The 10724-nt window shown below is 55.4% G+C and overlaps 5 protein-coding genes across 5 annotated transcripts; 2 read left to right on the plus strand and 3 right to left on the minus strand.

Moving 5' to 3' along the window:
- Positions 1–109: 109 nt before the first annotated feature.
- Positions 110–2360, minus strand: BEM1 (phosphatidylinositol-3-phosphate-binding protein BEM1; the record flags this gene model as incomplete). Its single annotated transcript, XM_076681258.1, has 3 exons — positions 110–121; positions 202–614; positions 686–2360. 3 exons carry the CDS (start codon positions 2358–2360, stop codon positions 110–112), a joined length of 2100 nt encoding a protein of 699 aa, XP_076531631.1.
- Positions 2361–3023: 663 nt separating this feature from the next.
- JCM15063_006514 (uncharacterized protein) lies at positions 3024–4985 on the minus strand (the record flags this gene model as incomplete). The annotated part of the gene is made up of 7 exons (XM_076681259.1): positions 3024–3150; positions 3231–3437; positions 3504–3657; positions 3728–3776; positions 3844–3969; positions 4058–4174; positions 4242–4985. The coding sequence occupies 7 exons, from the start codon at positions 4983–4985 to the stop codon at positions 3024–3026; spliced, it is 1524 nt and encodes a 507-aa protein (XP_076531632.1).
- A 120-nt stretch (positions 4986–5105) lies between these two features.
- Positions 5106–5572, plus strand: JCM15063_006515 (uncharacterized protein; the record flags this gene model as incomplete). Its single annotated transcript, XM_076681260.1, has 2 exons — positions 5106–5402; positions 5465–5572. The coding sequence occupies 2 exons, from the start codon at positions 5106–5108 to the stop codon at positions 5570–5572; spliced, it is 405 nt and encodes a 134-aa protein (XP_076531633.1).
- Positions 5573–5822: 250 nt separating this feature from the next.
- Positions 5823–6594, minus strand: JCM15063_006516 (uncharacterized protein; the record flags this gene model as incomplete). The annotated part of the gene is made up of 3 exons (XM_076681261.1): positions 5823–6061; positions 6133–6387; positions 6459–6594. 3 exons carry the CDS (start codon positions 6592–6594, stop codon positions 5823–5825), a joined length of 630 nt encoding a protein of 209 aa, XP_076531634.1.
- A 2139-nt stretch (positions 6595–8733) lies between these two features.
- JCM15063_006517 (OPT family oligopeptide transporter) lies at positions 8734–10690 on the plus strand (the record flags this gene model as incomplete). Its single annotated transcript, XM_076681262.1, has 7 exons — positions 8734–8982; positions 9042–9164; positions 9232–9463; positions 9520–9985; positions 10049–10406; positions 10468–10525; positions 10587–10690. Coding segments are annotated over 7 exons (1590 nt in total), but the record flags the coding sequence as incomplete, so codon positions are not given.
- Between the last annotated feature and the right edge of the window lie 34 nt (positions 10691–10724).

Genomic DNA, 10724 nt, shown 5'->3' on the forward strand with positions numbered 1-10724 from the left:
TGTACAGTACAGTGCGCAAGAGCCAGAGACAGAGAGACACGACACAGAAGCACAACTTGTCACGACACCACGCTCAGGTACAAAAAGAGAATTAAGGGGGGATAGTAATCTAATCGGCATACTGGAGTGAGTGGGCGAGAGAAAGCAGGTCAGGTTCACTGCGAGTTCTCAAAGGGGGAAAAAATAGAACAGGTAACTTACCAGCACGAGTCTTGCGCCGCTTCTTACCCATCGCTCGAGATCGTCGTCCGTGTCAATCCCAATCAGTCGCGCCCCTCCGGCCATGACGATTTGCGAGTTCGAATTTGGTGGAGGTGCTAGGCCTCCGACCTCTTCTCGATACCGCAGGTTCGCAACATCACTGCCTAATCGCTCGCGCACCTTGTCGAGCAGGGCGTGCAGAGAGACGTTCGGGGGCACACGGATCGCGATGAGGTCGTCCGTGTTGCGGTGGAAGATCTTGATCTTGATGAACGGGACGTTCTGGTTCGCGGTTCCCATTGGAGCCGAGTTTGAATGCACGGATCCCGGTGCAGAATGTTGGCCGTGGGAGGGAGTTCGAGCATGATTCGAGTCAGGATAGTACGCCTCTTGGTACGAGTGTTGTTGCGCTTCTAGCGCAGGACATTCCCGTCACAATCAGCTTGTTTGCGCCAACTATGGATCGAAAAATCATACGACTCACGCTGGTACTGTTGAGAACCATTCAGAGTCATTCCCTGGAGTTGGTCGGCAACGTCTCTCGATCGGCTTGCTTGGCTCTGTGCTGAGCTCGATCGAGGATCCATCTGATCGAGGTAGTCGACGAGGTCTCCATACTGGTTCTCGAGCCCCGCGTGACTGCCGGGTATCGGGCTCGACTCTTCCTGACCTCCGTACGCCGCGTTGCCTGCAGTTACTTCGACGTCTCCAGCACGCGGCACGAGAAACTCGTAGAACAGTCCCGAACCTCGAATGTGTTGCGGCAGAGCGCACAGGTCGGCAAGGTAGATCGACAGGTCGTGCACCCGTTGAGCGCACACGACTTCGTCTTCGTACTCAGTCGGACCAGGCATCATGGGTAAGATTCGCTCGACCAATCGACCATCTTCGCCTGGTACCCGTCCCGCCTCGACCGGGAACTCGTCCATGAGGGCGATTTGGAATTCGTAGAAATCTTGGTAGAGCCGGTAGAGGACGAGTGATGCGCCTGTCGAGAAGAACGCTCGCAAGTGGAACCAGAACGATCCTTCTTCTTGATGGAATGACTCGACCGATGCCGAGGTGACGAGACCATACTGCTGTCGCTCTTGCGAGTACGAGTATCGATGATCGACATAACTTGCGCTCTGCTCTGGCTCGTCGGGCTGCTGCTGTTGAGGCGCGTACGGGGAAGCATTCTCTGGACTCGAATGTTGTTGTTGCTGTTGTTGCTCGGGCTGGTACTGCTCGGCGGGAGCTGCGGGCTGAGCAGCGAAATCGAATCTTCCGAGCGGGATCGAAGCGCTCTTGTAATCGGCCGTCATCTTCTTCCACTCTTCCACCTTGGGTACCACCGCGCTCTTGATCAATTCGGCCACATTCTCGACGGGTTTTCCGGTCGACATGTCTTGAATCTCGACAAACGCGACCGGAATCAAACCCGGTCCTCCCAATCGTCCAATCGGTTTCGCAACGAACCATTCGTGGTTCGATTGGGCAATGACGATGATTGGTTCTCCTCGTTTTGCGTCGAGCTCGTCGGCACGTTCCGCGACGAAATCGTACTGCACGACGCCGTACAACGGTTGATGTCTCGGTGCAGTGCTGGATATGGGTCGTACTGCTCCTGCAGAGGTCGAGCCGTTGCCACCGTTCGAACCGGGACCATAATTCGAAGCTTGCGGTTGTTGATAGTTGCCACTGCCATTGCCACCTCCGGTCGAGTTCCAGCTCGCATGACCCTTCGCTCCCGTCGAAGTCCTGGACCCGCCGCTGCTGGCTCCGACTGACGCTTTCTTGAGCGCTTGCCCTTGCAGCGGGTTCTCCCTCACGTTCCTGCCAAGCACCTGGAAGTGATCTGCCGGTACGAGTCCCCTCGCTCCCGTCATGGGGTTCGCCGCATCGAACCAATCCTCTCCACCTTCATCACTGACGACATGGAAAAAGTCTCCTTCTTCAAACGTGAGCTCTTGAGGGTTCGAAGCCTTGTACGATGCGGTGGCTCGAATCACTCGTTTCGGAGGGGCCGGAGCGGCCAAAGGTCTCGAAGTGTTCGAGGCGGGGTTGACGAACGGCACACCATGAGCAGCTTTCGACGCGGAGGAAGAAGCCGAGTTGTTGACAAAGTTGGAAGGTGCGCCGATGCGGTCTTTGTTGAGAGATCGCCGAATCCCTTTCATCGCAAGTGGGAGAGATGCGGGCGAGACTGTTCAGACTTGCAGCAGGTACCGATAACTGTGTATCGCATGCGGAATCCGTTGAATCAGGTGGCAGTGTCAGCATCGCGATGGGGTGAGCGGAGGAAGAGGTGATGATCGAAGTGCCCCTGAGAGCCATCACCACTGACCTTGGCGTGCTCGTATGGCGTAGAGAATCACTTGCTTTGGAAGCAGTCTGACGGGTCTGATTCGTGGCGTCGCTCTGAACTCCTTGTCAGCTCGTATAGTGCGAGTTGGCGATTGCGAGAACTGACCAAGTCGTGATCACGCGGCCCTTGGACTCCGGACAGTACTCTGTGACTGGTGCCTGCGAGACTGCAAGAAGTCGCTCTGTGCGGGTTGCCGAGTAAGCCGAGGTGCCCGAGCGATACGAGAATGCGAGACACAAGCGAAGGCCAAAACAAGCCCCTTGCAAGCGCGCGCGCCGCGGCGATCGATTATCGAACTCTTCTGGCTTTTATGTCTCTGATAGACCTTTTCGTAAGAAGTAAACTGAAGAGTACTTGCAAGTATAAAAACACAATCAACAGCGTCTTTGTGCGCGAGGAGATTATTGTCTCCCCTTGTATAGACAGACGACTTGGCGAACACTCGCGAGTCGCCATGGTATGGAATGGCCTCGCTTCAGTCTTCGAGTCCTCTGACCCAGCTTCCCAAATCCGCCGGAGGTTGTCGTTCTCGACTTCGCCGGATCCAGCCGTGTGACAATAACGTGTGTGGGCCAGGTCTCGTTGCCGGATTCTTGTCCAAGCTGCTCCCGAACATCGTTGTAGGCACGTCTCAGCAAGCGGGACCTTGTACAGATATTACCAAGTAGAGGGTTTGACGTACCAGATCTGAATAAAGTTTCGAAACGCGTTGGTGTATTTGATCCCGATCTCGGGTTCGTCTGGAATCACGACCGTATCCATCTTGACGAGGTATGTCAAGAGTTCGATCGGTCCGTTCAACGGCGCTTCGTGTGGACCCGGGAACGGGAATCGATTCAGCGCGACCTCGAGGACCGTGAGTGCGGTCGACCAGACGTCCGAATTGATCCTGTTGACATTCTCTCGGAACTCGGTCAGTTTTATTCCCCAACGAAAGCAAAGAGAAAGGGCATACGAGTACTGGCCACCTCGGATTCGTTCCGGTGAGAGGTAGAACGTCGTGCCCACGAATGTACCGGCGAAACTGTTGACCAGCTCGCCCGAGACTCCAAAGTCACAAAGCTTGATTTGACCGTCTCGCGTCACGAGCACATTCGACGGCTTGATGTCTGTGGCGAGCGCAAAAACGCCTGATCAGGCCCGAAGTAGACGAGCAGGACCTTGAGTGACAGCTCGCACCTCGGTGAATAACCTTGTGGTCATGCAAATAAACCAATCCAGAGAGAATCTACAACTCGATGTTGTAACGGTCAGCCAGTTGATCTTCTCGAGAAGAGATCAAAGTGGGCGCGTACCGATTCGGCGATTTTGCCGAGAACCTTCTCGCCCGTTCTCCATCCTTTGCTCTTGACTTTTTTGTACAGCGAGTCGAGACTACCCGCCTCGCAGAATTCCATGCAGATTCCAATCTGGGTATTGTTCTGCAACAAGGAACGATAATCGCGAATGTCCAAACAAAGTCAGCCGCTCCGCTCCGGCGTCAGGTGAGTTACAAAACTGCAGACGCACCGATTCCAAGAAGGCCCCGTAGTACTGCACGATGTGGGGGTCCGAGCAGTCCCTCATGAACGACAGTTCTCGAAGGTGCTGTTTGTGCAATTTCGGATTCGGTGAGGTGGTGATGGTCTGTCCTCGTTTCCTCGCACACAAGATCAACGCCCGATGGTCCCACGGAGTACAAGATTTTACGTACCTTTTTTGCTAGGACGAGCCCGGTCGGTTTGTGCAAGACTTTGCGAACCTCTCCGCTCGCACCCTCTCCGAGTCTGCCCAAATCTTGAAGCGTCGCGGGCGAGATGTCGAGTTCGTCGTCTCCCGATTCGGTACCTGGGTCGTCATTGCCATCGACGAGAGCAGACCCTGACGGCGGCATCTGAGCTCCGTCGAGCGGTGTAGGAGAGGTAACCGTACCGCTCGTGAGCGGTGGGCTGAGCATTCCGTTACGAGTCGTCGGTACCGCAAACCCTGCACCTGACAGTGAAGTATGCTGTCGGTCGAGCCCTGGACTGAGACCTTGACTACTGCCGGGCCTGCTGGACGAGACTCTGCTCGCGCTCCTCGCTCTCCTCGTCCTGCCACTCAACTCGTCCTCGAGTCCAATTGCAGTAGGTCCATTGATCACGTCGAGAAGTTCTCCTGCCATACGTTCCTGTTCGCCGAAAGCCCAAGGACGATTCGACGAGTCGTGGTCGTCGTCCAACTCGGTATCGGATTCGGATGGACCGTTGAGTGCCGATGCGTATCGAGACGGGACATTGAGCGAGAGCGACGACAGTTTGTTCGTGACACTTGCAAGCTTGAGAGAGGGTTTCGTCGGGCCAGATGCGGTGAGGTCAGGGGTCGGTTCGCTGAGAGGTGACGCAGGAGGAACCACGCCGGGTAGTTGCAGTTTCAACGGCGTTCTTGGTGGTCGCTTAGGTGGCAAGATTGCCGACATGATAGCGTCCGCGTCTCGAGTCAGGGTGAACACCGTGAGCGCAAGGCGAGGAGGAAAGTACTTGCAGCAAACCTTCGCCGCGTTCTACTCTTTCAACGACACATTCGCACAAACGACATCATGCCCAGCAAGGTCAGTACTATCAACAAATACGACACCATGTTGTTCACTGACGAATTGGTCGAGCTGCAGAAACTTGCCTCAACCTCGAGTGCTTCAAAGACGAGATCTTCGAAATCTGCCGCATCTCGCGCACTCAAGCCTGGGACGAGCCTCCTGCCCCTCGCAGGCAAGAAGACTGTTGCAGCAAAGCCAACCAAGAAGGCCAAGGTTCACAAAGCGAAAGATCTCGACCTGCGAGATGCATTGAACGAGCAAGATCAACATCTCCGACATGCTCTCGAAGCGAAGCAGCAGGTGAGGTTCCATGCAAATCCTAGTCAGGATGAGAGCTGATTGGATCAAGTTGCGATGCTTAGCCGAAAGGGCCCATCGTTGAGAAGAAACCCGCGCCGAAAGAGCTGGGTCCTGCTGGATCCGACCTGGCAAAGGCAATGGACGAACTCGAGATGGCGTTTGCCGCCTAGCCAACATATCCGAAAGATCCGAGTGCGAGATCGTGACACCTAACCTCGCCAAATTCGAACAGCCCGCCAGGTATGTTGCCAACGCGTGTTCTGCCCAGAAAGCTTGCATACTGAACGCTAGTTCTTTGGCTATCTCTATCCAGAGTGCGGCATTCGCAAACCCTATCAGAAGCGAATTCACGCGTGCCGCAGAATCACTATTAAGTGGCAATGGTTCGCCCAGTTCGATCAAATCGCACATCACCACAATCTAATCGATACGATTGATCTCCATCAAGTCCTTGACTTCTTGGCGGCTCCATCTGTGCTTGCCCAGCGTTCCGTCCATGATGATTCTCGTCATTTTCGCCTTGTCTCCCGCGTTGATCAGTCGACCCTTCATTGTTCCCGTCGATACTTCTTTGTCGAGACTCTCTGTAATCTTGGATTCGAGGCGTTGACGAAGGATAGATCCTGCAATGTGCGTGATCCAGGCTTCATTCACGAGTGCTGTCATGTTTGGCCCGAAAAGTCGAGCGCGAGTCAGCCAATAGTGATCGCAACTGTGGGTCAGCGAGCACTCAGCTTGCCGTCGATAGTGTCTCGGCTCAATTTCTGAACTGCAAAGTTCGATTTCGGTGTAACCGGGATATCCAGGGATACCCCAAGGCCTTCCTTCGCGTACTCGACCATGAATTCGGATGTGACGAGGTGTGCGTCCATGCCATCGAGTCGAGGATGAACAACTCGAGCGATCGAGCGTAGGTCGAGGAAATGGGTCGGCAGGCAGTCGGAGAAGAATGCAGAATCTTTCGTCACGAACCCTCTCAAGAACGCTAACCAGCTTACGAGCCTGTGTGAGTTCAGGGGTGAGTCAAGGGTAATCGATAATGCGAGATGAGCTGACATGCTGCTCCAAATTTCTGCTTTTCGATTGATGGATCCTCCAGGAGCGTTCTGAGCATACTGGGTGCGCCTGCATTCGGAACAGTACCATCAGTGTCGTCCTCTCCAGCACGATTCGATATCGACGCACGTTTCATATGTGCCAGATTGAGGACTGTCGACTCGGTGTCAGTGATCCCGAACGTATATTGTCCAACCGAAAATCCTCACTGAGTACGCCTTCAGAGTCGGCAATCGCGATGACACCTTCCGAGTATCTGGTAGTCCTTGAGATCCCCGTTCCAGGATTGTAGTCATGTCCCGCGTTGGCTTCGATCGATAACCGTCTAGGATGCCAACCTCCGAGTCAGCCCACTTTAGATGCTTTTGCCCCTGGCAGAATGGGCTCACTTGGATGTCAAGCTTTCTAGATGAGTGTTTGCCGCCGCCTCGTCTGAAATCACGACAACGGAGGGCCGTGGAAAGTCTCTGTACGGTTTCCTCCAGTGAAAGGCTGACAAGGTCTTGCCGCTCGCATTTCGTACTGCCAGTGGGACACTCGAGCTTGAACTGAACGATCGCTTCGCGATAGGTAGCCAGAGGTGAGGCGAGAATGTTGAGAGACGACTCGCTACCATCCCGTCACGCTGGACGACGCGCGAAAGCACTCGGGAGCGGATCACACTTTCTGCGTGAATCGGGGGGCTGTAACTTAGCTCCTGAGTGCTGTGCGGGAACTGCCGGGCGAGAATGAGATGAAACTTGGACTGTCTCTCACGTGCGCGCGCGCACCCCGCTCTCCGCGGCGGCCGGGCTACGAAATCTGCAGGATGTGTTTCGCTTCAGAAAATCGTTTTCGGATGAAATGGAGTGACTCTATTGGCTCGTACAATTCGCTTACGCGCGGCTGCGACGCAGTGCTGGCCTCCATACACGGGGAATCACTCTAACGTGCGTCGCGGCAAGCTCAGTTTCGACCTTCGCAAAATCAACTCGTGCATTCGCGATCGACGCTGTGCAACCGGATGCTCGCAACCAGATCGCAGAGCGACTGATGCGCACCCAACCTCGACAACCAGCAGCATGCAGCTCGGGCATATCAGTGGCGCTCGTCTCCGCGCAACGTTGCGAGGCTTGGTTCAGCTTCTGCTCAACTCAACACGCGGTCTGGTCGACGTCGTCGTATTGCGCCTGTATCACGAAAGGTTGCGGGGTCCAATGTTATCAAGTCCGCATCCCATACGGTGCAACCAGTGGCCCTGTCGTCGAGTGCGAATTATCGACATGGGCGACGAACGAGCACCACACGGCGCACGGTGAAAATCCGACTTCAATTGCTTGGCACGCCTCCGCGCGCTTTCACATGATCATACGTTGAGCCCGTGCGTACGATAGTCACGCCGCATCACCATGTGCAGATGCATAGCATAGTAGAGTGTGCGCGCCTCTCGAGTGGCGAGATAGTGAGCTCTCGGTCGAGGCGGTGATAACAGAGAGTGTGACGCCTGACGCCACTGGACATCACGCGCAAGTCTTCAATCGCAGTGGCAGCGAGTCATTGCGTGGCGAGCATCTCGCGACGGGTGGATGTGTGGCAAGTAACGCGTATTGAGCAGTCCCTTTTCTTGCAATGCCTTGGTATTTCGCCACTGAACGACCAAAGCGAGGGTAATCGAGGGAGTCCGTAACAACGGCAACAGTGTCCACGCGAATCTAGGCGCAAGTGGTACCCGGTAGGAAAAGATTTCGTTGCGCCTTCCGAAGACGAGAGTGAGCTTCCGGACAGCCTGCTCTGATCCGGGGAACCCGCACTCGCCTCATGGTCTGAGCGCGATCGGAAGGGCCGCGACGTCGCAAAGTGGGGCGGATCAGCCGCAACCCGCGAAAACCCACACGGTATTTTAGAGTTCCTTCCCCGAGCCAAGCTTTTTGTGTTGCGCTACGCCTCTCGATAAATGGCTAATCTTGGTGCACACCGCGTGCACGCCGGGCAAATGCTGCAAGGATTTACCACGCGAATGCAGTATCGTATCGAAGGCGCAAGGGAACAGTCAACTCACGAGACCGCGGCCGGCACGAAGAGTCACGCACCACAACAACTTCCGACACCCTCTCTCTCTCCTCTCCCCTCTCTCCTATCCACCACTGTGGCTCCTTCCTCGACCAGCCCCGTCAGACTCACCGATTGGCCTGAGGTGCACACTGCAACCGAGCTTAGAACCTCAAACTAGGAAGCTCATTCGAACCGGCTCTCGCATCGAAACAACCGGACAGACCCCGGGTGGCAACCGCACAAGATGGTCACCGTTCGCAACCCTTTCAAACGCCAGGACTCTGTCGCTGGCGTTGCCATGCCTTCCCTCGAACAGAACAAGCCTCCTTCGTTCGACTCGGATGATCTCGCGAAGACTCATCTCGACGACGAGAAGGAAGCTGCGGTTGGCCTCGAGCCGCAAGAGGTCGCCGCTGATGGTGTCCACAAGGCCGACTATCTCCATGTCGCGGCCAAAGACATCATGGCCAACGGCAAAGAGCGTCCCATCGAGGTCAGTGCGACCCAATCTTCCGCCACAGAGTGCACAAGCTGATTTTGCGCCTGCCTTAGACTGCCGAGGATATCTCGACTCGTTGCATGTCGCTCGAGGACGACCCCAGCATGATCGTGCACACCTTCCGCATGTACTTTCTCGGTATCGGCTTGACGTGCTTCGCCGCCGTTCTCGGTCAAGTAAGCTCGTGCCGCCGCGGTCTCGCCATTCACTCTCAGATACTGACTGCAATCACCTGTCCTGCAGATCTTCTACTTCCGTCCCCAGACTGTCTACGTATCGCAGCTCTTCCTTCAGATCATCGCCTTCATCCTGGGCAAAGCCTGGGCCAAAGTCATGCCTGCTGCCCACCGCGGTCGTGTTTGGAAATTCCTCAACCCGTGCGACTTCACCCTCAAGGAGCACGTCGCTATCCTGATCATGTCCTCGACCGCTGCTCATTCGGCCGAAGCGATCTCTGTCTTCGCCGCCAACGAACGTGAGCTTGGTCCCCTACCTCCGTTGCAACTCCTTGCTTACCGTTTCTCTATGCAGTCTACTACAACATTACTCCCAACTACGGAGTTGCCATCTTCACCCTTCTCGGTTCGCAACTGTTCGGATACGGTCTCGCCGGACTCACTCGCTCGTTCACGGTGTTCCCGACCTACATCGTCTACCCCAACCTGGTCCCGACTGTCAACTTGTTCGATGCTCTTCACCGTGACAAGGACGAGGGCGCGCAGAAGAAGCGTCTTCGATTCTTCTGGATCGTCTTCATCGCCATCTTCTGCTGGGAGTGGATCCCCGAGTTCGTCGCACCGACGCTCACTGGTATCTCGATCTTCTGCCTCGCTCGTCGCAACTCGGCATGGTTCACCCGCATCTTTGGAGGATCGAACGGTAACGAGGGTCTCGGCATGTTCTCGATCTGCCTCGATTGGGCGTACGTTGGCTCGGGAGGAGGATCGCTCGGCGCTCTCTTCACGCCGTTCACCACTCAGGTCTCGCAATACATCGGGTACGCTGCTTTGAGAGGATCATCCAACCCCTAGTCGATACTGACGAATACGTCTACTCACAGTATTGGTCTCTGCTGCATCATCTTCTGTGGCATGTACGCCACGAACGCCTGGAACGCCGCTGAGTTCCCCTTCCTGTCGCAAGACCTTTTCTATGCCAACGGTTCCCAATACGACCAAAACACCATTCTCAACCCCGACTGGTCTTTGAACGAGACCGCCCTCGAGGAGCAAGGTCTGCCCTGGTATGCTGCCAGTAACGCCGTCTACTACCTCGGCTGCAACTTGGCGATCGGAGCGACCCTTACCCACGTCGGTATCTGGTACTGGCGCCCGATCATCCAAGCTTTCAAGGCGTACCGCGACCGGACTATCACCGATCCTCACTATCAGATGATGCGCGTCTACAAAGAAGTTCCTGTAAGCTTGGTCCGACCCATTCAGGAGTTTCGTTTCGATACTGACAATCTGGCTACTCTAGATGTGGATTTATGGCGCAACTCTCGTCGGCTCTTTCGCTTGCGCGATGGCTACCTGCTGTGAGTCTCCTCCACTCTTGGCTCATCGATCTTTCATTATCTGACTATCTGCTATCAACAGACACCGGTGGATCGCAACTCCCCTGGTGGGCTTTGATCGTCGCCTTGATCCTCTCGCTCTTCATGTTCCCCTTCGTTTGCGTCATCTACGCCGTCACTGGATTTGTAAGTGGCACAATCTTCACCACACAACAGACTG

This window comes from Sporobolomyces koalae (genome assembly GCF_050403365.1).
Source record: "Sporobolomyces koalae JCM15063 DNA, S_koalae_JCM15063T_v1_ctg61, whole genome shotgun sequence".
In the NCBI taxonomy this organism is placed as follows: Eukaryota; Fungi; Basidiomycota; class Microbotryomycetes; order Sporidiobolales; family Sporidiobolaceae; genus Sporobolomyces; species Sporobolomyces koalae.